The sequence below is a fragment of the Triticum dicoccoides genome, chromosome 5A, assembly GCF_002162155.2.
Source record: "Triticum dicoccoides isolate Atlit2015 ecotype Zavitan chromosome 5A, WEW_v2.0, whole genome shotgun sequence".
Lineage (NCBI taxonomy): Eukaryota > Viridiplantae > Streptophyta > Magnoliopsida > Poales > Poaceae > Triticum > Triticum dicoccoides.
This window is the reverse complement of record NC_041388.1, coordinates 33,549,629-33,571,055: the sequence shown is the minus strand read 5'-3', so window position 1 is coordinate 33,571,055 and position 21,427 is coordinate 33,549,629. Positions and strand designations below refer to the sequence as shown.

The 21,427-nt window shown below is 44.4% G+C and overlaps 2 protein-coding genes, 1 long non-coding RNA gene, 12 other non-coding genes and 5 pseudogenes across 17 annotated transcripts in view; 1 reads left to right on the top strand and 19 right to left on the bottom strand.

Moving 5' to 3' along the window:
- Window positions 1-997: 997 nt before the first annotated feature.
- LOC119298934 (protein DETOXIFICATION 41-like) lies at window positions 998-3,429 on the bottom strand. Its single transcript, XM_037576234.1, has 8 exons — window positions 3,106-3,429; window positions 2,471-3,015; window positions 2,304-2,390; window positions 2,134-2,190; window positions 1,821-2,059; window positions 1,617-1,735; window positions 1,449-1,535; window positions 998-1,340 (listed from the first exon to the last, which is right to left on the bottom strand). The coding sequence occupies exons 1-8, from the start codon at window positions 3,400-3,402 to the stop codon at window positions 1,266-1,268; spliced, it is 1,506 nt and encodes a 501-aa protein (XP_037432131.1). The 5' UTR covers window positions 3,403-3,429; the 3' UTR covers window positions 998-1,265.
- A 298-nt stretch (window positions 3,430-3,727) lies between these two features.
- On the bottom strand, window positions 3,728-6,067 carry LOC119298933 (pentatricopeptide repeat-containing protein At1g09900-like). Its single transcript, XM_037576233.1, has one exon. It carries the CDS (start codon window positions 5,903-5,905, stop codon window positions 3,755-3,757), a length of 2,151 nt encoding a protein of 716 aa, XP_037432130.1. The 5' UTR covers window positions 5,906-6,067; the 3' UTR covers window positions 3,728-3,754.
- Window positions 6,068-8,241: 2,174 nt separating this feature from the next.
- LOC119298931 lies at window positions 8,242-11,365 on the bottom strand (annotated as a pseudogene).
- A 693-nt stretch (window positions 11,366-12,058) lies between these two features.
- Window positions 12,059-21,427, top strand: part of LOC119298932 — a 14,734-nt gene continuing 5,365 nt past the window's right edge. The window contains exons 1-3 of one of the 3 annotated variants that reach the window (XR_005146034.1): window positions 12,059-12,520; window positions 13,239-13,868; window positions 17,419-17,692. This is a non-coding gene — a long non-coding RNA (uncharacterized LOC119298932). Of the gene's footprint in view, window positions 12,521-12,730; window positions 13,214-13,238; window positions 13,869-17,418; window positions 17,693-21,427 lie in introns of those variants that run through there. The other 2 variants (XR_005146035.1, XR_005146033.1) reach the window with 2 other exon arrangements.
- LOC119304479 lies at window positions 14,039-14,116 on the bottom strand. The gene has a single exon (XR_005148299.1). It is a non-coding gene; the product is annotated as a small nucleolar RNA SNORD36 (small nucleolar RNA).
- On the bottom strand, window positions 14,386-14,483 carry LOC119304531. Its single transcript, XR_005148344.1, has one exon. It is a non-coding gene; the product is annotated as a small nucleolar RNA Z103 (small nucleolar RNA).
- Window positions 14,678-14,776, bottom strand: LOC119304533. Its single transcript, XR_005148346.1, has one exon. It is a non-coding gene; the product is annotated as a small nucleolar RNA Z103 (small nucleolar RNA).
- Window positions 14,880-15,025, bottom strand: LOC119304744. The gene has a single exon (XR_005148456.1). It is a non-coding gene; the product is annotated as a small nucleolar RNA snoR137 (small nucleolar RNA).
- LOC119304546 lies at window positions 15,104-15,199 on the bottom strand (annotated as a pseudogene).
- On the bottom strand, window positions 15,352-15,435 carry LOC119304575. The gene has a single exon (XR_005148361.1). It is a non-coding gene; the product is annotated as a small nucleolar RNA R16 (small nucleolar RNA).
- On the bottom strand, window positions 15,979-16,074 carry LOC119304485 (annotated as a pseudogene).
- On the bottom strand, window positions 16,190-16,286 carry LOC119304493. The gene has a single exon (XR_005148309.1). It is a non-coding gene; the product is annotated as a small nucleolar RNA SNORD96 family (small nucleolar RNA).
- On the bottom strand, window positions 16,590-16,685 carry LOC119304544 (annotated as a pseudogene).
- Window positions 16,895-16,969, bottom strand: LOC119304549 (annotated as a pseudogene).
- On the bottom strand, window positions 17,106-17,177 carry LOC119304554. The gene has a single exon (XR_005148353.1). It is a non-coding gene; the product is annotated as a small nucleolar RNA R66 (small nucleolar RNA).
- LOC119304713 lies at window positions 19,195-19,283 on the bottom strand. Its single transcript, XR_005148431.1, has one exon. It is a non-coding gene; the product is annotated as a small nucleolar RNA snoR14 (small nucleolar RNA).
- LOC119304689 lies at window positions 19,360-19,438 on the bottom strand. The gene has a single exon (XR_005148410.1). It is a non-coding gene; the product is annotated as a small nucleolar RNA U61 (small nucleolar RNA).
- Window positions 19,612-19,684, bottom strand: LOC119304697. Its single transcript, XR_005148417.1, has one exon. It is a non-coding gene; the product is annotated as a small nucleolar RNA snoR20a (small nucleolar RNA).
- Window positions 19,729-19,821, bottom strand: LOC119304571. Its single transcript, XR_005148358.1, has one exon. It is a non-coding gene; the product is annotated as a small nucleolar RNA R38 (small nucleolar RNA).
- Window positions 19,953-20,086, bottom strand: LOC119304707. Its single transcript, XR_005148424.1, has one exon. It is a non-coding gene; the product is annotated as a small nucleolar RNA snoR80 (small nucleolar RNA).

Genomic DNA, 21,427 nt, shown 5'->3' with positions numbered 1-21,427 from the left:
GCATAGCTGAAGAGAGAGATTGGCTCTAAGAGCATCTCCCACGGCGGCGTCAAAAAATGCGCGCGGTAAATTGACTTTTTAGCGTGTGCGGGATGTTTTTGTGCGCTCCAACAATGACGGGAAACGATTGCGCGCGCGGGAAAAGACGGCAGCTCGCGCGCCTATAAATTGCAGCGTCCTCTACCACTCTCTTCATCTCGTCATCGCTCTCTGCCACCCTTTGCCGCCGACACGCCACCGTAATGCCCACTCACACACTACCTAGGCCACGTACAGGCGCGGTGATCATGCACACGCGCCCACACACTCTGTATGCTAACATGTTGTTTGTGCTAGCATCATTTGGCACCACCACGAACCATAACATCTAATTGTCATTTCTGTTTGTTGTTTCTCATTTCCTTCACCCGCTCACGTTGTGCTTTCGTTGATCAATTCTTCTTGTATGGTTGTTAAATGTGAATGGGAAGCGCCTTATTTTAAGGTTTCTTTGCAGAAGCTATAGAACACATGCTAGTCCGGTGTGCTATTTTTTGTTCAGTTAATTAACCGTTTTCTTAATTTTCTGCAACATAATGGAAATTCTTGAAGACCAGCTTTTGGTAGCTTTAGGACACACACGGCATTTTTGAACTGGTCGAGAAGCTTGAAGGCTTTGATCTACAGTATATTGCTTCCTACTCCCTCCGTTCCGAATTACTTGTCTTAGATTTGTCTAGATACGGAAGTATCTAGCATCAAAATGAGTCTAGATACATCCGTATCTAGACAAATTCAAGACAAGTAATTCGGAACGGAGGGGGCAGCTTTTAACTCGGGAGGCCGTTGAAGTCGGCCAAAGAAGCAATAGGCATCATGTACGTGTCCATAATAATTTGCTGGGCTGACAAACGGGCCCATGGCGCAACCTCACGCTGACCAGCATGGTCCACCTTGACCACAATAATTTGGGGGCGTCATCAAATAGTAAGAGCTTCTCTAAAATGAATTCAATGCGTAAGAGCTCAAGAAATCAAACCATTTCTAGTCCAGCAGCCAAGGTTAATTACCATTTAACTAGTACAAGTTCATCCTCGAAAAAAAAGGAAAGGCATTTCAACTTTCCATCATCTCACTTCAACTAATTGCACAAACCGAAAGGCACCATGGCCTCTTGATAATAAAGTTCGGCACCAGCTACTACTTCCCTCCTCATGGGGAGTGCTCCTAGCAAAGCAAACAATGGCCACCAAACAGAGCCCCAGACACATCCATGGGCCCGGTCATTAGACGTCGCCGTCGACCACCATGCCACCCTCGTCTGCGGCGGTGTGCCGCAGCCGCTGGATCGCCTTCTCCACCTGCACGCATACATGACATAGCCGTGTCGCCATGAGCACCGCGACAAACAGAAACTGAGCAGAAGCTTCAGCCGAGATCATGCGTGAATGTGAAAAGGGCGAGCTCACCTCGCTCTCCCAGTTGGTCCTGGCCGTGATGACGATCAGTGCCACCGTCTGCACTGCGACCCCTATGATCAAGCCCCACCAGATCCCCTGAGAATTACCACAAACATATGATCATCAGACCTCCGGCAAAATGTTGCAAGATAGAGCGCGGGAAGCTAATTGACTTACAGCTGCTCCCAGGCTTGTTTTGAACCCTAGAACGCATCCGATTGGCAGACCGATGATGTAGTAAGCCCCGACATTGACATAGGCAACTATGACTTGCCACCCGCTCCCGACGGCCACTCCTGCAGATATTTCAGAACGAATTTTCAGTTCCTTTGGTTGAGTGCAAACTAGGCACGTTGTGTTACTGCCAAGTGTTGCGTGTACCTGAGAGGATTGGCTGGATCCCATTCAAGAAGATGCTGATGGCCAGCAACGGCATCAGTGCAATGACAGCCTCAATCACCGTCGTGCTACTCGTGTAGAGGGTGCTCAGCGGGTACCTGAGGGCCATGACGACGATCGTGGCGAGAATGCTGAAGGCGATGCTCGCCGTGACGACCACCAGGACCGACAACCTCGCGACCTTTGGATGGCCAGCGCCAAGCTCGTTGCCGACGCGGATACTGCGTGTGCAAACGTTTGATCAGCAAGCGGAAATTGGTCTACATCTTGGTAGGTATCGGTCGTTTGCACTGACCTGGCCGCATAGCTTAAACCAAGCATGATTTGGAAGTCCCAGTTCCAGTAGTTGATGCTGAAACAAGTAAAAGAGATAGCGACGCAAGTTATATGTGAATATGGATTAGACATTAGAACTTCCAACAAGGTGTGTAACTATAACATGAGCTGAATCATCGTGTGGCCTACCAGATAGAGAGTGAATCAAGAGCAATCTCCGAGTTGGGGAGGAAGCCAGTCAGAAGCACAAATCCTTGCACGTACCAGACCTCCAATCTGAGCAAGAACACAATGATGCAAGACATAAACAAGCAAGACCTACCAAACAGTTAGCAATGGCTGATAAATTTACTCACGCTAGCATAACAGCCGACGCAAAGGCGAGCTTGGCATATCCCCAGAGGCCTCTGAAAGCGAGCATGGACAACCCGGTCCACGTCTCCTTACAAGCCGGGCTCCAGATGATGTACGCCCATGTCAACGCCACAAGCACCCACCAAGAGAAGCTCAGCGTCAGAGCCGCGCCGAGAAGGCCAAAGCTGAGAACGAAGACAGCGAGCCACGAGATGAGGATGTGGAAGACAAGCACAGCAAGCACCATGTACGCCACGGGGTTGACGATGTTCTGAGCCTGCAGGAACCTCTGCATCGGGCAGAAGAGTGCAAACGCGAGCAGCTGCGGCACCAGCCCACGAGCATACAGCTGCCCCGCCACAGCCACGTCCTCAGCCTGCCCAATGAGCCGCAGGAATGGGCCAGAGTACCAGTAGAAGAAAGCGATGGCGACGGCCGTCACAAACTGGAGGAGGAGCGCTCTCTGGCAAACAACGCCCATCGCCCTGTACCTCCTCGCACCGTAGGCCTGGCCGCACACCGTCTGCACTGCAGTCGACATGCCGAGCTGCATTCCGCATACAAGTGAGAAGACGTCGTTTCTAAGCAGCACAAAGGACTATACTACATAGTGCAAGAACTGAGTGCAGCTAGTTACCATGATGCCATAGGCTAGGCCCTGGATGCCGATGTTGGTGATGGAGGCCCCGGCAAGCTCCAGCTCACCAAGGTGGCCAACGAACATCTGTGTGACGAGGCTGAGAGTGAAGCTGAAGAGCGTGATGAGGATGGACGCCCATGAGATGCGCCACAGGTTGCCGGCCTCCCACAATGCCAGCCGCGACAGCACGTTGAATGGCACCGGCTCCCGCCGCAGCAGCTCCTCCGAGGCAGCTGACCGGTCATCGATGAACTCCAGCAACGGCGCCGTCACAGTGTCACCATCTCCCTCCATTGTCTCCTCCCCTTAAGTACTTCACTTGGTCTAGTTCATTATGGACCAAGCCTTTGTGATGCTGATATATGCACGAACATGTGTACTGTTCAGTAGCCCTTTGAGTGGCAGCTAACTAACATTCAGGTGCCATACCTACTAGTCTATTGGCTGGCAGCTAACTAAGCAGCACAACGTATGAAACGTTACCAACTGAACCCAAAACTATAAATCTGTCAGTTTTAGGTAGAAGAAATGAGTAAGCTTTCCAGCATGTAAACACATGATACATCAACATGTCAGATCAAATATTAAACATACTTGCCAGTTGCCAATAAACGCATGATATATCAACATGCCAGACAGCAATAGCTTACTTTTCTTGTTTCAGAAGACCTCTTTCTACAAACTTAATTATAAGCTTCCCAGCAGCTGGTTGTTTCTCTAAGGTCAGCTGATTGTCAACTTTTCGACACAATTTAATATCAGGAATTAAATTTCTCTGAAACATCTGGCACGCCACATTGTATGACTGAACTGCGAGACCTCTATTAAGAAAACTCTCCATCAGAATGTGGCATGTCTGAGCATCTCTCTGTGAGGCAGTTCTCAGTACCTTGCTGAGGAGACTGTAAGCTTCATTTATTTTACCTAATGCACATAGCTTCTCAATGACCTGATTGTATACACTCTTAAGCTCTTGTCTCGCTAACATCTTATCCAGCAGATCGAGTAATTCTTCCACTGTACCCTTCTCACAGTATCTATGTATCACTGTCCTGTATGTAACGAGTGTAGGGACAATTCCTCTATTAAGCATTTTCTTCACAAGCTCTGTCGCTTCTTTCAGTCGACCTTTCTTTCCCAAAGCATTGACAACAACAGTATAAGTTACAACATCTGGATGCCTGTTACTGAGATACAAGTCATCCAACAAAGACAGCGCTGATTCCAAATCCCCCTGCCGAGAAAATCCATGAATTACAGTAGTGAAGTTAATAACATTAATGGTACAACCTTTGCTTTGGCACTGCTCCATGAAGTCTTTGGCCTCTGCCGGCTTTCCTTCCTTACATAACGCATGGATCAGTAAGTTAATCTCCACAGTAGTGGGAAAGAAACCCTTCTGCAACATCTGGGCAACGACATCACATGATTCCTTTAGTTTCCCTTCTCTTCTAAACCCATGCATCACAACACTGTATGTGATATCACTTGGAGTCCACCACTCCTCTCCACTGTTGTTTAGCAATTCCCAAGCCTCTGAAGTTTTCCCAGCTTTGCAGAGACCATTTAACAGTGCAGTATGCGTGACTATGTTTGGCTTGCAGCCATTCTTATACATATGCTTCATCATCTTTCTTGCTTGATCAATTTCCCCGATCCGGCAGAACCCATCAACAACTGCGCTATATGTCACAACGTCAGGGTGACATTCTTTTGAGATCATCTCACCTACAACCCCCTTTGCCTCGGCCATCCTCCCATTCAAGCAGAAAGAGTGCACAACTGCACTATATCCAACCTCATCGACACGGAACCTTTTCCCCTCTGACTCCCTCAAGAATTCCAACGCCTCATCTGCATGCCCATACTTTGCAAGCACATGGATGAGCATGTTATACGTGACCTGATCTGGAAATAGACCCGCATCATTCATCATCCTCCCAAGCAAACCCCGCACCTCTGCCACCCTCTTCTCCTTGCACAAGAAGCCCATCACTGTATAATAGGTAATCTTATCAGGTGGGCACCCATTTTGCAGCATCACATCAATCATCTCTAGTGCCTCAACAACCCTCCGCACGCTACATAACCCCTTGATAAGGCAATTGTATGTGACTACATCCGGCTCGACCCCAACACGTCGCATCCGGTCGCTAAACTCAAGCGCCTTGTCAATGCGCCCGGCAAAGACAAGCGCATTGACCGCCACATTGCATATCAATATGTCAGGCGCACACCCGTCCTTCTGCATGAGTTGGAGCACGCGCATGGCAGAGCGGAGCTTCCCCGCACGGCTGTACGAGAGCATGAGGTGCGCGAACTGCTGCGTCCCGCGCCTCATGCGGCGACGAATCATGAGGCGCATGACGCGCCGGGCGGGGTCGTGGAGCCTGGTGCGGCTGAGGAGGCTCAGCATTTCGTCGAACACCTCCGGGGCGTGCCGGTAGCGCCACTGGCGGTCGGCCCAGCGGAAGAACTCGAACGCGGCGCGGGCGTCCGTCTGCGCCTGGGCGCGGAGCACGGCGCGGACCTGCGGCGGGGAGAGCACCCGGAGCAGGTGCCGGAGCTGCGCCTCCAGCTTCGGGGTCCACGAGCCGCGGAGCTCGAGCAGCTTGCAGGTGTCGCGCACGAGGCGGCTGCGCGACTCCTCCGCGAGGTCATCATCGTGGGGTATCTCCTTGACGACGGGCGCGGGGGCGAGTTCTCCCGCGGCGGCCGAGGAGGATGCGGCGGTGGTGCACAGGCGGCGAGGTTTGAGGAGGAGGAGAAATGGGTTTTTGGCTAGATGCCCGGCCATGGCGGCCGCTCGCGTGCGCGGGAGGAAATGGGTTTGGTGGTTAGGAAGGCGATTGGCAATGGCCCGCCGGATGGTGCCGCCGGCGGGCGGCGGCGGGCGGCAGGTCACTGGCCGACGATGGGTGGGCCGGAGCAAGCTGTGTGGGGTCACAGCGTCAGGGTAGCCCACATAGCCTTTTTGCTACGGTGTCCAATAGTAGTACGATTTTGCAATACCAGGCTTCTCCATCTTCAACTCTTTCATCTGGCTTCACCCTCGTCTCGCGCTGTCTTTTAAGAGCAACTCTAGCAAAATCATCATATTAACAGTCTCCAAATGCTTATGAAGCAAATCTGTCGAGATGGTGCGTAAACTTAGAGTCTTCATATGTATTGCCTTCATAATCGTGGTTGAGGAGCAGTGTGTTTTGTGTTCGCGGATGGCCGATGGTTGCTGCTCATGGTGGTGGTGATGGCTCGTGGAATAAGATAGTTAGCATGAGGCATGGAAAGAGGCGCAAGGACGGCATGACTGGTCATTCTCGATTTTGTCGATGGGCGGCGCTGGTTATGAGGTCTGGATGGCACGAGGACGACGCCTGACTAACATGACCTTTCCCTAGTACGAGAGGACCGGGAAGAACGTACCACTATTGTACCAGTTATCGTGCCTACGGTAAATGTTGGGTAGCCAAGTACGGAGATGATAACTGTTAAAAGCATATAGGTAGTTTATGTGTGTTGGCGCGTGCGGCAGACCTTGTCTCACAAAGCTCTGACAACGATGATGCCCTCCTGACTATGATGATGAAGGAGGTACTTTTCCTCTCTCTCCGACGACTACCTCTGTGGTGTTGGGGTTCAGAGACGGTTCATGGTTTTGGTTTGTGCAAGGAGTCCAATGAAATAGTTGCGCATGAGGCCAACACAATTAGTGCGTGGGGCAACAATATATTCCTAAAGGCTTCTCCGGATTTAAAATCTACATTGCTTAGATTGATCATCTAGTCCTCCATAGAAGATGTGTAATTCAAACCAAGGTAGTAAATTATGTTGAGGATAATTATCTAGTAAAGCATAAAGTATGGTACCTTTGTAGGCTTTGATAAGACTTCACCTAGTTTTTGTCTCACATATCATACATGTGGCTCCATAGGATTTCTACACTAGATAGCCTAGATAACTTTTTTCCAAGCATGAAAGGTATATACCTACATATTAAATTAATACCCAAGCTTTCGCTTTGCCAGCCAAAGATTGATCAAAGAGTTTAAGTTAATAACCAAACATTTTGAATTAATAACCAAACGGAAGTTGTTTTGTGATCGGTGACCGATTCATCATGTATTCCGATTAATTGATGTAAGATGTGACAATTTAAGCGCATTAGCGTCACTATAAAGGTGATCATGAATTTTTTTTCTTGTAGTTGCGACCATAGGTAAATAGAGCCATGGGTAAACAGCAAACCATGAAAATGTGATGCTAGTTAAAGATATAGAAAATAAATGTACTTTCTATTCATTAATGAAACCTGTTGCACCCAACTGTGCTTGACTAATGTGTTTCCAAGTTATTTTCATACCATTACCACTAAATTCAGTAAAATCAGGAACTTTATAACCTTGAAGGTACAAAACTGCATTGAAGCGTTCAACATGAAGCTTTTTTACACATGGCTCCTTACTTTTAGCTTGTTTTCGAAATTTCTTCAAACATCTTATGCAAATCCCCCTTAATTTGGCTAAAATTGGGTCCGAGGTAGACAAAGATGCTTGGTGATAGCATATGAGCAACATGTGTACTAGCTAGGGTGCACCTTGTGGTGTGGGCGCCCAATCATAATTCAATAGAAGACTAAAGGGTGTTGTGACAAATTGGAAGCACTCATAATAAAACTAGAGCATGTAGGTGCAACCACAGGTTGATTGGTCTGGTTAAGACAAAAGTTCAACGACATAGGGCCCCCCGTGAAATAGGTAAAGTTAGATTAGGGTTTTCTACACAACATTATCGCTAGATGATGGAGGCGTATTTTTCTGAGCATTTGTATTTGCTGCAAATAAACCACTCCCTCCGTCCCAAAAATTCTTGTCTTAGATTTGTCTGAATACGGATGTATCAAGTCACGTTTTAGTATTAGATACATCCATATCTAGACAAATCTAAGATAAAAATTTTTGGACGGAGGGAGTATATTTCATTGCATTACCCTTATTAACAAGACTTTCAATCACAACCATTTTCCCTGGAGAATTTTTTTTCACTCAAAATGATTTCATCTTGCTTGATGTGAAGAGGACGAAATCTTATATAATAACTGAAAAGACAAAACATTTGATACAAGAGTTTCCATCAAGTTGGACTCATTGGAATTTTGCAATACAAAATGGATCCCAGAAAGTATTTTCTATGATTCCGATCCTCCGAAATTCCTACAAACTCTCTTTCAACCACAAGATCTCTTGTTTCAGATTATGTACGGCTACATCTAACGACTCCATTCAGACCAAAACATCAGGAATAAAATCTACTTTGTCATGGCATGGCCTGCTTCCCAGTTGGATCAATGTCACTTGCCTTCCATTCTTACTTCATCCAATCATTCCTATGCCTTGTGGCAGGAGGAGTCCCAAACTAGAAGAAGAGATGAAAGTATGGGACAGCCGATCACTTTGTCCGGCTTTGACCACAGGCCCACAGCCGGCGGCCAACATTAGCAGCATGAACTCGACGAGCAGAGCGAACTTTCGCTATTCCATGATCCAGAATAGCAAGATGCCCCAGAATGATCACTTTGTGGCCCTGCGACCTGCTGAAGCCATGAGCGTTGCTACAGCCGCGACGAACATGAGCAGCATCAACACGAGGAGAGTGTACGTTTTCTTCGACGACTTGCGGTACTCCCCGAACAGCACGATGCCCCAGAATGTGCTCACAAGTGGCAATGCCTGATGTTGAACAGCAATGCAGAAACAGTTAGATTCATATTCATAGTGCCCTCTTCTCTCTGAACATCCTTCTTGTAAGTTGCTAGCATCTTATTTAAAAGTTAAAACTATTATCTACCACAGGATAGTATTCTTAGATAATAATTTTAACATCTTGAATCATATACAGAATGTAAACATGCTTTTTTTACGATGCTGGATGCGAGCATGTGCATATAAGAAAGGAGTAGACATTGATTGAACAAACAAACCTCAACAGCATCAGCAGCAGCATAACCAGCAGCCTGACCACCCATGAACTGGAAGCCATTGCCGAAGCCACAAAGCAAGCCGGCGAGGAGAGCCCACTGCCTGCCTTCCCAGTCACTCAGATAGGCCTTGAAGGATGACTTTGGCACGCCGGCCATCGGGCGGTAGAGGAACAAGATGTTGAGCCCGACACCGATGACAAAACACGACATGAAGAAGTAGAAGAAGGCGGTGTACACAACCAGATGCGGGACGCCGTCTTTCAGGGTGTGCCACTGGTCATTGGTGGCGAGGTTGAGTGCTGGGGAGAAGAGCGAGAGGCACACCCCGGCAAAGAAAACTAGCCCAAGCCCCTTGAGGGTGCTCGATCCAAACACCTGGAAAATGATGAACAAGTTTGATTAGATCACTTCACTTCACTTCATTGGTGTTGCAAAAATCCATCCAATACTATCTGATTTTTTTTGCTCTCTGAAATAAAATGACTTGTGACAGAATTAGTACGATTTTACCTTAACCGAACGCCGGCCTTCGAGCTCAATCAGGTACTCTGCAGTTCCTGCTTCAGCTCTGGTGACCTCTTCTGCACAAGCTCCATTCTCTATGTCCACCTCTAGTGCATCATGTATACCTTGTTTGCTTGGCTCCATACCTCCATTTGTCCTGTTGAATTAGACATTATAATAATGGTCAGAGAAGCAACCATAAAGACGTAAAATGGTTTACCAAAGATTGACGCCTAATGCATGCAGGAAGCAAGCCACTCCAGTGAAAAGAATATCTGCCCTGTTGATGCGGTTGTCCAGGAAATAATTCAGTGTTGTGCCTGAAAATACAACACGCGTTAAAAATGAGCGGAATTCTTTGAGGATACAGGATGATTGCGCAGATAAATTGGTGCATCGGTTTAGTTAACCGTAAATGTTCTTTTTCAGATACCAGCTGTACTCATATCTTCAAGTCTGTTCACAAACTTACCTATTACAACAACCATGCTTGCGCAGATAACCTCAGTAACTGAGAGACCCACATATGCCCAAGCATATTGTGTAGAAAGGTTCCCAATACTGAGCACAAGGCCCCCTGCCATTGCAAACAGCACCGAAGGCCAGTTATCCTTCATAAAAAACATTCAGAGTCAGCAAACCGAATGAAAAATTATCTGTATCATCAGGAAGTTGTTGCATAAATAAATAAATGAATGATTATTTATAGACAGCTAAGCTAACCTGACTGAGCTGGGTGAAGAAATTGGGCATGTCTTGCTTGCTCTCCCCAAGCTGGCCCAAGGTGAGCGCGATGAGGACTGCGGCGAGGAGGTTCGTGATCGAGTAATCAAGGTACGTGTGTTGTGGTAGCCGGCCCCTGCGCTCCAAGAGGGTGAGCAATGCTGGCCATGTGCCCAAGAAGAGGAGGGCGGCGCACATGAGAGCAATGGCACTGCCCTTATCTTCTACGATGAACATCTTGAGAGGCCTTGTTTGATGGAGAGCACACGATTCGGTTGAGAAGGGGGGCTGCCTTCAACCACCTGCAGGCATCAATCAGTTGAGAGGTTGGAATTTATTCTGGATACACATGCATGAATGCATGATCAATGGACACACTTATTTCTTCATCATCAATTGAGATTTTGACTTTTTAGATTGCGAATCCGGAATTAATTATGGATACACGTGATCAATGAGCACACTGATTTCTTTTTCATCGATTGAGATTTGATTTTTCAAGTTACGAATCTGGGATTAATTACGGATACTCAATGAGCACACTGATTGTTTTCGCAAAAAAAACCCGAAATAAATAAATGAACACACTGATTGTTTTTCGTAAAAAAAAACAAATTTGAACACACTGATTGTTTTTCGTAAAAAAAAAAACAAATTTGAACACACTGATTTCTTCATCCCTGCAAAGTTTGCAAGAAACTGAATGATTTGGAGCACTCGCTACGGGGAGTAAAAATGTCATAACAAAGCAAAACACAATAGATTACCACATGTCCATCAGATTAATCACCATGAAAGTGATTCGGTTCTTTTTCTAAACCCAAACTGAATATCATCAGATTCACTCCAAGTCCAACTCGGTGTGCACGAGTTTGGCATGCTCTCTCTGCTCGCCCAGAATACCAGCTAGTCTATCGGAGAGCATATGCATATGTGAATGTGAGTACAAGGAGAGGAGTGGGGTAAGTAGGAAGAGATACGTACCCGCCGCTGCCGGAGTTGGAGAAGACGATCCTGAAGAAGTTGTGTGCTACTCCGTATGTTGCTTCCCTGCCTGCGGACCTGCGTTGCTATGTACTATGCCCTATCCCTATATATATGTTGAGACCGGTGGCGGTTGTCTTCCTTGGCGATTACGGTTTGTCTGTGATTCTCCCTGTTGCCAAGTTTGCCAAGTTTGCTATCTCCATGTCCTCTGCACTCTCGTTGGTAGCAGCGATATCAGCCATCCAAGTTCAATCTCACGGCTGTCATCCCCCCAGTATCAGCCATCCAATTTCAATCTCACGGCTGTCATCCCCCACTCAATTTATGTTAAAAAATAGTATATTTCTGTATTATTCATTTACATTTACATTTATACTTATTATTGTTTATAAAAGCGCCGGTTGTAATTCTATTAAGCCATTAAATTTAGTGTACACAAGACAACCAGCGCCCTACGATCTAATGAATTTAATCGTATCGAAGAGTCCATTTGGCTTCCACCAAATCCAACGGCCCAAATTTAAGTGACAGCAATTGCATTTGATCTCTTGAATTAACCGCTCCTAATTTATTGCTTAGGCAAACTCTAGCCTATCCCCTATAACCAGTTAGAGGAGAAAAAAAAATCTGATTTTACTCCTCTAATCAGGACCTAGCCGAACCCCTAAAACCCATAAAGAATAATTTTTTCTCCACCACTTATCCGGCGTCTATATTAACTCCACCGCTAATCGGCGGAGTAAATACCACCACCCTCATATGCCTCTCCTCCTCCCTCCTCCCCAATGGCCGGATCCCATGGCCGCCGGTCCCCGACACCCATCCGCAGCGCGGATCCGCGCCGCCACGAGCGAACCGCTGGCGCGTCCTCGACTCAAGTTCTCGTGGGGCAAGGGGCCGCCGCCAGGGCTAGTGAGTGCGTTGCTGGATAGGGAGGACCGGGAGGCGAGGGAGCGGATCACGGCAGAGCCGTCAACGAGGAGTACATGGCGGACCTTCGCCGCCAGTACCCGAGCTCGTGGAGGCGGAGCACAAGATCTTCAGGGAACGCGCAACGGAGGGGGGAGGGGGGGTGGTCATCGACGTCTCAAGCGGCAAGGAGGACGGCGGCGCCGACGAGGATCTTCCCTGACTGTGGCGACGGTGGCACAGGGCCGGACCCCGTGGGTGGTGGGATTTCGCGGGTGGAGTAGCTCGCCCTCTACAAGTCCGAAGATTGAGGTTTGAGACTATGCTTCGGTGGTTTAAGATGTAAATTATGTGTCAAATTAGACTATGCTTCGGCGGTTTATCGAATCTTTGTTCATTTATATTTTAAATTTGATTTTTACTCTGTTAAATATAGGAGATCGGCTAGAACCGACAAAATTTAGCGGAGTAAATATAGTTCATTAAAGTTTACTCTGTCTGTTTTCCTTCTCTATTTTTAAGGGATCGGCTAGAGTTGGCTGCGTAGGCGTAGATTTGTGCAGCAACAACCTTTCTGTCCATGATGCAAGTGCGTTCATCTCATTCCACCACTCTCTGATAGAGATAGCCTCTTGTGCGTGAGTGGTAGGTGCAGCTGGATTATCAGACCAATCTGCAACAAGTAGCCAGACAGAGATAGCGCGAGGGCATTGGTCACAGAGGTTGCAGGCGCCATTTTGGGGAATTCCACGCACCGCCAAGCTCGACCTAGGCTTGTCAAATCTGAAGAGGGCGACAGAACCAATGAGTTGGGAGCGGTACGCAGTTACAGAAGTGTACACCTGAGAGTTGTTCCAAACCCAGCAGAAGTGTAATATCTGACGGGATTTGGGGTGTAGCAAGATGCATGCATGAATTGTTTCTCTGTGCAGAATGATTTGTAACAATCTAGTAGATCTAGGTGTTTGACACATTTAATCACAAATTTGATCCATTTACTATCAATCTGTAATCTTTGCTTGACATGCAGATTCACCCAATATCCAGAGAGAAACAGAGAAATTAGAAGACACGGCAGATCCTGAGTCTCTCCTGGAAAGCATTCTCAGCAAGGTTGCCCTGACTAAACGTGCGTCGTTTTGGGATTTGGGGTGGAGTAAGATGCATGCATGAATGCTCTTTGTTTCTCTGTGAGGAAAGATTTGTACCAGCCCAAATTTGAAGCAACATCAAACCATGCAAAACTTGGATTTTCTTTACTCTGTTTCCTCTGCACAACAACATGATAATCTAAGTGTTGTACCCTGATCAATCACCAGACAAAGATCCCACAGCAAAATGCCAGCATTGCAAGATGGCCAATGCACACGAAATACATTGATCTTTCACTGAACAAACTGAATTCAAAACTAGTATTTAAATTTACATGTTTTTTAACACTCTGCAGGGGGGATATGAACTTACAAGTTAAAACCTATGGTAAATGACGGTGCCTCAATTTCTCTACAACTCACAAATCTGCTGCAATAGCTAACAGAAGGCAAGAACCTTCAACTGAACCTCTTTCAGTGCTGGGGAAGACGAGGCAGCAGTGTCAGCTTGGGGAGGAAGATCTTCAGCTGAGCACGTATCAACACGTATCAGCAGCCAATACTGCAAGGTAAATAAAGTTTGATACTGGTCGGTTCATCTATTATAAAAAGCTCGATTTCAAAACGTCATATGAATCAGAATAACCACGAGGACTAAACTTAGAATACATCTCTAGCATTGGCTACTAGAAGGGACAAGTGTATAGAAGAAAGAAAACATTAGACAGGCTCACAGGCCAACCATCAGTTTTAAAAAGCTCGATTTTGTATTCCTCAAAGAAAATCCCAGGAATATCTTGTTTTAGCACCATTTGACCAGCCCATCAAAAAACATCACACAAGAGGAAGAGTCACTAGTCACTACTAAGATTCAGTGGGCTATGGATTTCTGACAGGCTGAGCTTCAATTTTAAAAAGCGGAATTTTGAAACATCAAGTGTGTGAGAATAAGCAGAAGAGTCCTCATTTGCTAGAAACATCTCCATTCTAAGTAAAATCAGATGTTGAACGACTAACCCTCAAAACATATTGCACAAAATAACACAAAAGCAAAATACACAAATAGGACTATGTAAGCAGAAATTTATGGATCAGATTTCTGGCTTGGAACCCTCTAATGAGGATTACATGTGCGCACAGTATAATCATAGTCGATCATTTGGGGAAAGGATCCTCACATCCATTCAATATTCAATTTCCGATAAACGAAAAAAAACAGGGTGGCAAACATAAACAAAGATGGATCCTATGGGATTACAGCTGCGCATAGTGTAATCCATCATTCAGGGAATCCTCACTACCATTAAGTTTACAAATCAGAACAGATAAACAAAGGAAAAATACAACAGAAAAAGAGGGCTAGAGAATGTTCGGTGAGATGGATCAGATTTATGGCTTGGAATCCTCTGATAAAGGATTACATTTGCGCACAATATAATCATAGTCGATCAGCTGGGGAAAGGATCCTCACTTCCATCTAAATGTTGGAAGCCAATGTTTAGACATAGCATATCCACCCAAACTATAAGAAGCTCGGAAATAAAACATCACCGGAAATTTGGACATTTTCTAATGTTACAAAATGTGCCAGAAGACAGGTAACACGACGCAGTTTGATAAAGCACCGTGTTGTTTAATGCTGGCTGGTGTTTTCGTTCATCTATGCTTCTCTCTACAGGATGACCAAACTGTTAACAACAGGCCATTCTTCCAGTTGTGAAGCAACAAACATAAAACTTTTGTTCAGTAATCAAGCATAAAAAGCACAAAATCCAGTTCTGGGGGATGAACAATATGATCAAATATATCCGCAGTTCAGGTCTCCAAATTGCTTCGGCACCGAGCCATCAGATGGCACATCAGAAGAACGAAAGTATTTAGTTTGATCATCATTGGACAATTTTAAACATCAGATCAATGAGAAAACCATCAAACCCGGTGGAACATTCATAATAAAGCATCAAGAAAACACGATACTACCAGCGTCATGGCATTGTACAAAAATTACGCAGCTAAGCTCTTCAAAAACTGGGTTGAAAGTTCAAACTCATGGGTGGCGTCAGATAATAAGCGGAGTTTTGTAAACATATCAAAGATTCAGTGTATAGCATAGCATATTTCACATCATTTGCCACCCTTGGTTTGCACAGGAAGATAAATAAATTCAAGGGGATAAAAGAAGAGACAGACAAATAGAGCACATTAATGCTATCTAATCATCAGTTGCCAGCAGTACGGCTCAATTTTTTTAAGAAAAACATCTGCAACGGGATATTTTGATTAGACCATTTGACTCTAGAGCAACAACAAATGGTGGTAAGTAAACCATCTCTTTCCTTTGGACCTTCCTCCACCACCACGTAGTCCATTCTCTGGATAGAGTGCTTTTGTCAAACGCTTGTATGATTGTCATTCTAATTTATATCTGTTCAGGTTGTTCGAATTGGAAAACGATACAAAGTCCAATCAAATTCATCAAAAGAGATAGCAACGTCCAATCACATCACAAGAAATTCCACACTGGATAGCGAGAGGAACATTTGCTTTCTGCCTAACATTTTCTCATTGTCCAAGAACCATATGGATAAGTTTAAAAGGCACAAATATGATGAAGAGAAGCATACGAAAAAATAATGCAGCAACAAATAAACTACTGACAGCAAAGATCCAAAATACAAAGACAACTCAGTCCCTTAGATGTTCTTTGACCATGTGATCATTTCCACAGGAGTCATCACAGGTCTGTAACTGTAAAATTGGCTCATCATGGTTGTCAAAATCAAAATACCAAGAAAGGCGTCAATGGGCATATCAATCTCTAAAATTTGAACATATACCACATCAGAATCACAGAACATAAAAGTTGTATTTTGGAGAAAATATGGTAGGTGGACATCAGAATCACACATTTCCACAGCATGGCACACAGAGTGCACCAATCAGTCCCGAAAGATGGTGTGTTTTGTTTGTGTATTTCATCACTGTCCAGCCATATTTTACTCGATGATACACAAAAGAAAATATACATGGTAAATAACAGAATCAAGAACAAACAGAATATCAGACTACATATCTAAAGAATTTTGGAAGTATTAAAAAACAAAAATAAAATCATAGACCAGGCAAAATATGGACATATTCTTATATTCTTGTGTTAATAAATGTGCCAGAAGACAGGTAACACAACACGATTTGATATAATAAACACAACATTTTCGCGTTGCCAACTATAAGAGGAAAACATGATATAAACAACATTGTTTTGGGACGGAAAGAAGACATAATAAAGAATTTCCTCAGTTCAGGTCTCCAAATTGCTTCCGCACCACGCCATGAGGTGGCGCATCAGAAGAACGAAAGTATTTAGTTTGGTCATCATTGGAAAGTGTTTAGGTTGCCTCCAGAGAACAAGATAGTAAAAAACAAGTAAATTTCCCAAGAGCAACCTCAGAACATTTGTATATTTGTATCAACAGATTGGTATTTTTCAGAGAAGGCTGCCAAATAGCAAAACACAAATAGAGAAGAAAAAAAAGAACAACACTCTTCGATCCATATGAAAGAAAACACCCTAGGAAAAAAAATTAAACTGACTATCCTCAGTTCAGGTCTCCACTTCTTCCAAATAGAGAATTTCAGAACAAGGAAAGTACCATGGTGAATGATGGTCGAGCTATCAGAGAATGCATTCTAGACAAATACATCTACATCAAGCAAAAGGATAGTACAACAAAAGTGAAGAAAGAACATCAAGGAACAATAGAAGATCATGGGTAGACCAGGAACAATAGAAGATCGAATCGGCGGTCCTCAGGGATTATGCTTATGATGTTCATTAACTAAGTAAACTCAGTTCTCAAAGATGTGCCATCACTGGACTCGCAGAACTGACTGACCTTAAGAGAAAAGGAACTTAAAACCATCAAACATACAACGATAAGAACGGGCAATTACAGTAGGCAAAGCAGATTCCATAAAGTATAGCCCTTTTGGAAAATTCAAGCCCGGTGAAATATAACAGAGGGATTGGATCATCAAGGAGACCGAGTCACATGATTCTGCACAAAAAGTGTTGTTCAACATGAACTAACACTCAAAATCTGATAAATTTGTCCTCAGAGTTATGGAATGACAGCATGGACGCATAATGCAAGGAAGGAATAAGCAGCATCAGCTCTCAAGCCTGGCAAGGTAAAAGCTCTTAGGCGAAACAAAAAATGTTTTGAGAAACAAGCCTTAAATTTATCATCACTGCCATAAATTTCCCAGCAGCAAAACATCTACAAATATATCAGAGAGGCATTAAGTCCCAGGATCCGATCAGTGCCAGGAAACTGTTTAATGGCCCAATATGCTTGTAGCTACCAAAGAAGGACCATTAGGGACAGTTAGATTAATTCTAATGGTTTTGCTAAAGCACATCTAGATGTGCCATAAGTATAGCACATCTAAATTCCATGCCATTGATTTTAGGTGAAGAATCATGTGATATTTTATTTTCTCCCTTCCTATTTTATTTTATTCTTGCTTTGAGTTACTTAGATGTGCAATAACTAGGAAACATCTAGATGTGTTATAGACAGATCCTAATTTTAATAAATACTCCCTCCGCTCCTAAATAGAAGTCTTTTTAGAGATTCCACTATGGACTACATAGTGAGCAAACTGAGTTAATCTACACTCTAAAATATGTATATATACATCCGTATGTAGTTTGTAGTGAAATCTCTAAAAAGACTTATATTTAGGAATGGAGGGAGTACTACAAGAACAAGCTAAGTCAGAGAGAATCCCTCAAAGACCCACAGAAAATCGCACACATTGTAGGAAGGGACTGACATGGGGATTCCAACCAAGACAAACTAACAAAAGTCATGTGAAGGAACACTTGCAGGTATGAGAAAATTGTTTTTAGTTGTTAAAACCTCATAAAGCCACATAAATTTTTGCCACTTCAAAATCTGACAGTAATTCCAACATGTAGGCTAGGCATAACCATGTAATGCACAGATAGCACAAACAAGACTAATAACGGGTCATTGACAAGTAGGCCCTACCATACGAAGCAATTATACTGCTCTAAAACAGAAATCTCGCTGTGCATCCGAGCAAGTTGGCTATTCTTGGATTAAGAGAAAGCTAGGAGTAGTGAGAGGGTGCTTGGATACAAGGGACTATTTTTAGTCTGACTAAAAATAGTCTCTTTTAGAGGCTAAAGTTTCAAGCACCCCTGACTAAAGAGAGGCTAGGACTAGTCTTGAGGCTAAAATCTTTTAGTCATGGGAAACCTACTAAAATATGTATTAGCTCTCTCTCTCCTCATTTAATTCCTCTCCTTAGTTCTGGATTGGAGGGTTTGGAGGATAATAAATGCTCAATAACTAGATTTTAGTCTCTTTAGTATTTGGATCCAAGCATGGGTGAGACTAGCAAGTTTTAGTCCCACTACTTTTAGTCATGGGACTAAAACGTATCCAAGCATGCTCTGAGAGTTGAAACAGTCAATTTTGCATGTGATCCAGTGTGATGTTTTTTATTGAAGACAAAAAGGCACACAGACGATTCATTGGAGACAAGCATGGTTCATGTTCACCATGGCAACCAATGTAATAGATAAACTATCGTACAAATTTCGGCGCAATTCCACAACAACTAAAAAGACGCCTAAGCCAATTTGTACCCACAAACATTGTCAGTAATCCTTCTGATACTGGAATGCAAGCTGTTCAGATTGGTTTTGACAGTCCCAATATTTGTTTATCGAATGTGATCAAAACATTATTTCCTTCTCGGCAAAGCCTTTACCCGCTGAAACACGATGGAGCATTTATTATTGGATTGATGAAATGCACTACAAAAAGCACATTGGAGGGAATCAGAAAGTGGGACTGAGATGCGATCAGAGCCTGTCGGGATGTATGCGTGTCTTCACCTTGTGACATCAGGGGATTGACAGACTATCATACATAACATCATCACCTCGCATCGAAATCAACCGATCCTCAAAACAAATCCAACATATCAATAATCAGAGAAATAAACATCCAGAAAATAACGGAGGGGCTCAGAACTTCTTAGAGGGTTGTGTCACCGACATCGGCACATCTGCCTCCGGCACAAGTTTTGTTCCTCATTGCCGGCGATAGCTTAGCACAAAAAACCAATCATCTCCAACACAAAAAAGACTCACGGGATACAAATATGTCACAAACACAGATGCTAGGGATACCGTCCAATAAGAATGACTTATTTAACCATATCAGTGCAATTTAGACAAATAACTGCTAGTTATGACAACCTTTGATGAATGGAGCCTCGGACCATCCTAGTTCATGCAAAATGTCGACAGAGTCCTGTTCAGCAACCAATACAAGTCATCACCGGCCAACATCTTAGACAATGAAAAGTAGGAAACGGATAGTGCACAGTAATCGTGTCAGATTCGAAGTATTCTCAGCACCCTTCCGAGGAAGTAAGACAGGGATAACTGTATTTTTACTTGTGATCTCATCATGCACGCCCATATTAATCAGCTCGAAAAAAAAACAAATGATCAAATGATTGTGCAATCTACCATATCTTCGTATCAAAGATTAAAGAAATAACACAAGAATAGAAGAGAAAACTAAACTGAGAGGCATACGATAATACATGAATATATGTGGCGTTTCCAGGATAACCCGGCACAGGGAACGCCACCAATCATGATATACCACACATGAGAGAATCGCATGTGGCGTCCGAGACTAATTACCGCGAGGAACACAAGTCATCCTCAGGAATTGGTAATGAACGCGCATCAGCAATCAAACCAGAAGAAAAAAAACAGAAGAAAGGACTGAGCGATGGAATGGATGAAGTGGGAGCTCAGACAGCCAAGGGGATGTCTGCAGACGCCGCTGAAGAGGCGGCGTCAGAAACTCCTGATTTTCTCTCAGCCCAACTGGTTAAAGATATAACTATCATTTGAGTTTTCTTTTTTGAACCTTGAACGGTAGGAGAACCTCCTACTGTGAATTAAACTAAAGAATGAGTCATAATTTACAGAGAGTTTTTACATCCCCATGAGGTGGGGTGAGAAAGAGGACTATACTATTGAGGCTAAGATAGAGGGGATAGAGTTTTTATGCTTCTCCTTCACCCTATGAGTGAGGAGGGAGAAATCTTCCTTGAATCTTCTAAGCCACATGATTCCTTTGAGGGGACAATTTTCCTGAAGTGCTTGTTATTCCTCTCCTTCCAAATACTCCAAGCCGCGAGCAGAAAAGTTTCCATGAAGAGGGGTCGGTTCCAACTAAGTTTGGCCTCTGATATTCTTTGAAATGTTGTCGCCCCCTTGTCCAGGAAATGTGGAGGGCGGCCCAGCATTGAGTACTGAATTGACACTCAAAAATAGATGTTCCAACGTTTCCTCATCGGTTGAGTCACATAGAAGACACCCATGACCCTCTCCGATATTATAGTGCCTTCTTTTAAGCATATTTCGAGTGTTTAACCAGTCAACCAGTAGAAGCCAATCGAAGACTTTGATTTTCATAGTGGCCCTTGATTTCCAAATCCACCTGAACGTGTCATGGGCATGCATGTCTCTAAAGTACACTAAAAAAGGACACATCCATGACATTTTGGGCCGAACAAATTTTTTTTCTGTCATACTTATGACACTTCTATGACGATAATTGTGAAAAAACCTGGTATCATCATAGATGTGGTGGGGTCCTACTTCTATGACAAAAAATCATGACAGAAAATGGGCTTTTCGTCCTGGGCGGGCCGGAGACGCAGCTGTATGACATTATTTGGGCCGTCCATGACGGAAAAAAACCATGGTAGAAGCGAGGGCGAGGAAAATGTCGGGGTGTTCCCGGTTATGGTGGGTGACCGGGGCCGAGCGATGCATGGAGGTTTGCGCGTTTCTCTTGTACACGCACACGCGTGTGTGCGAGGCGTTGGGCTCTAACTGAACCCGAGCGAGGCGTTCGCCTACTGAACCCGAGCAATTGCACTGCAGGCTACGCGTCACGTTACTGAACCTGAGCGATCGATTGATGGCTGTTAACTGAACCCGATCGAGCGATTCCTTCGCTACTGATGCTAACTGAAGCCGATCAATGCTACCTCTGGATGA

What these genes read in the sequence shown, in the direction of transcription:
- LOC119298934 (XM_037576234.1), bottom strand. Translation starts at nt 3,402, where the DNA reads ATGGAGGGAGATGGTGACACTGTGACGGCGCCGTTGCTGGAGTTCATC. An exon ending in CTTGATTCACTCTCTATCTG is followed by an intron (nt 2,191 to 2,303) that starts GTAGGCCACACG and finishes TACTTGTTTCAG; the next exon opens with CATCAACTACTGGAACTGGG. An exon ending in GGACCAACTGGGAGAGCGAG is followed by an intron (nt 1,341 to 1,448) that starts GTGAGCTCGCCC and finishes GTATGCGTGCAG; the next exon opens with GTGGAGAAGGCGATCCAGCG.
- LOC119298933 (XM_037576233.1), bottom strand. Translation starts at nt 5,905, where the DNA reads ATGGCCGGGCATCTAGCCAAAAACCCATTTCTCCTCCTCCTCAAACCT.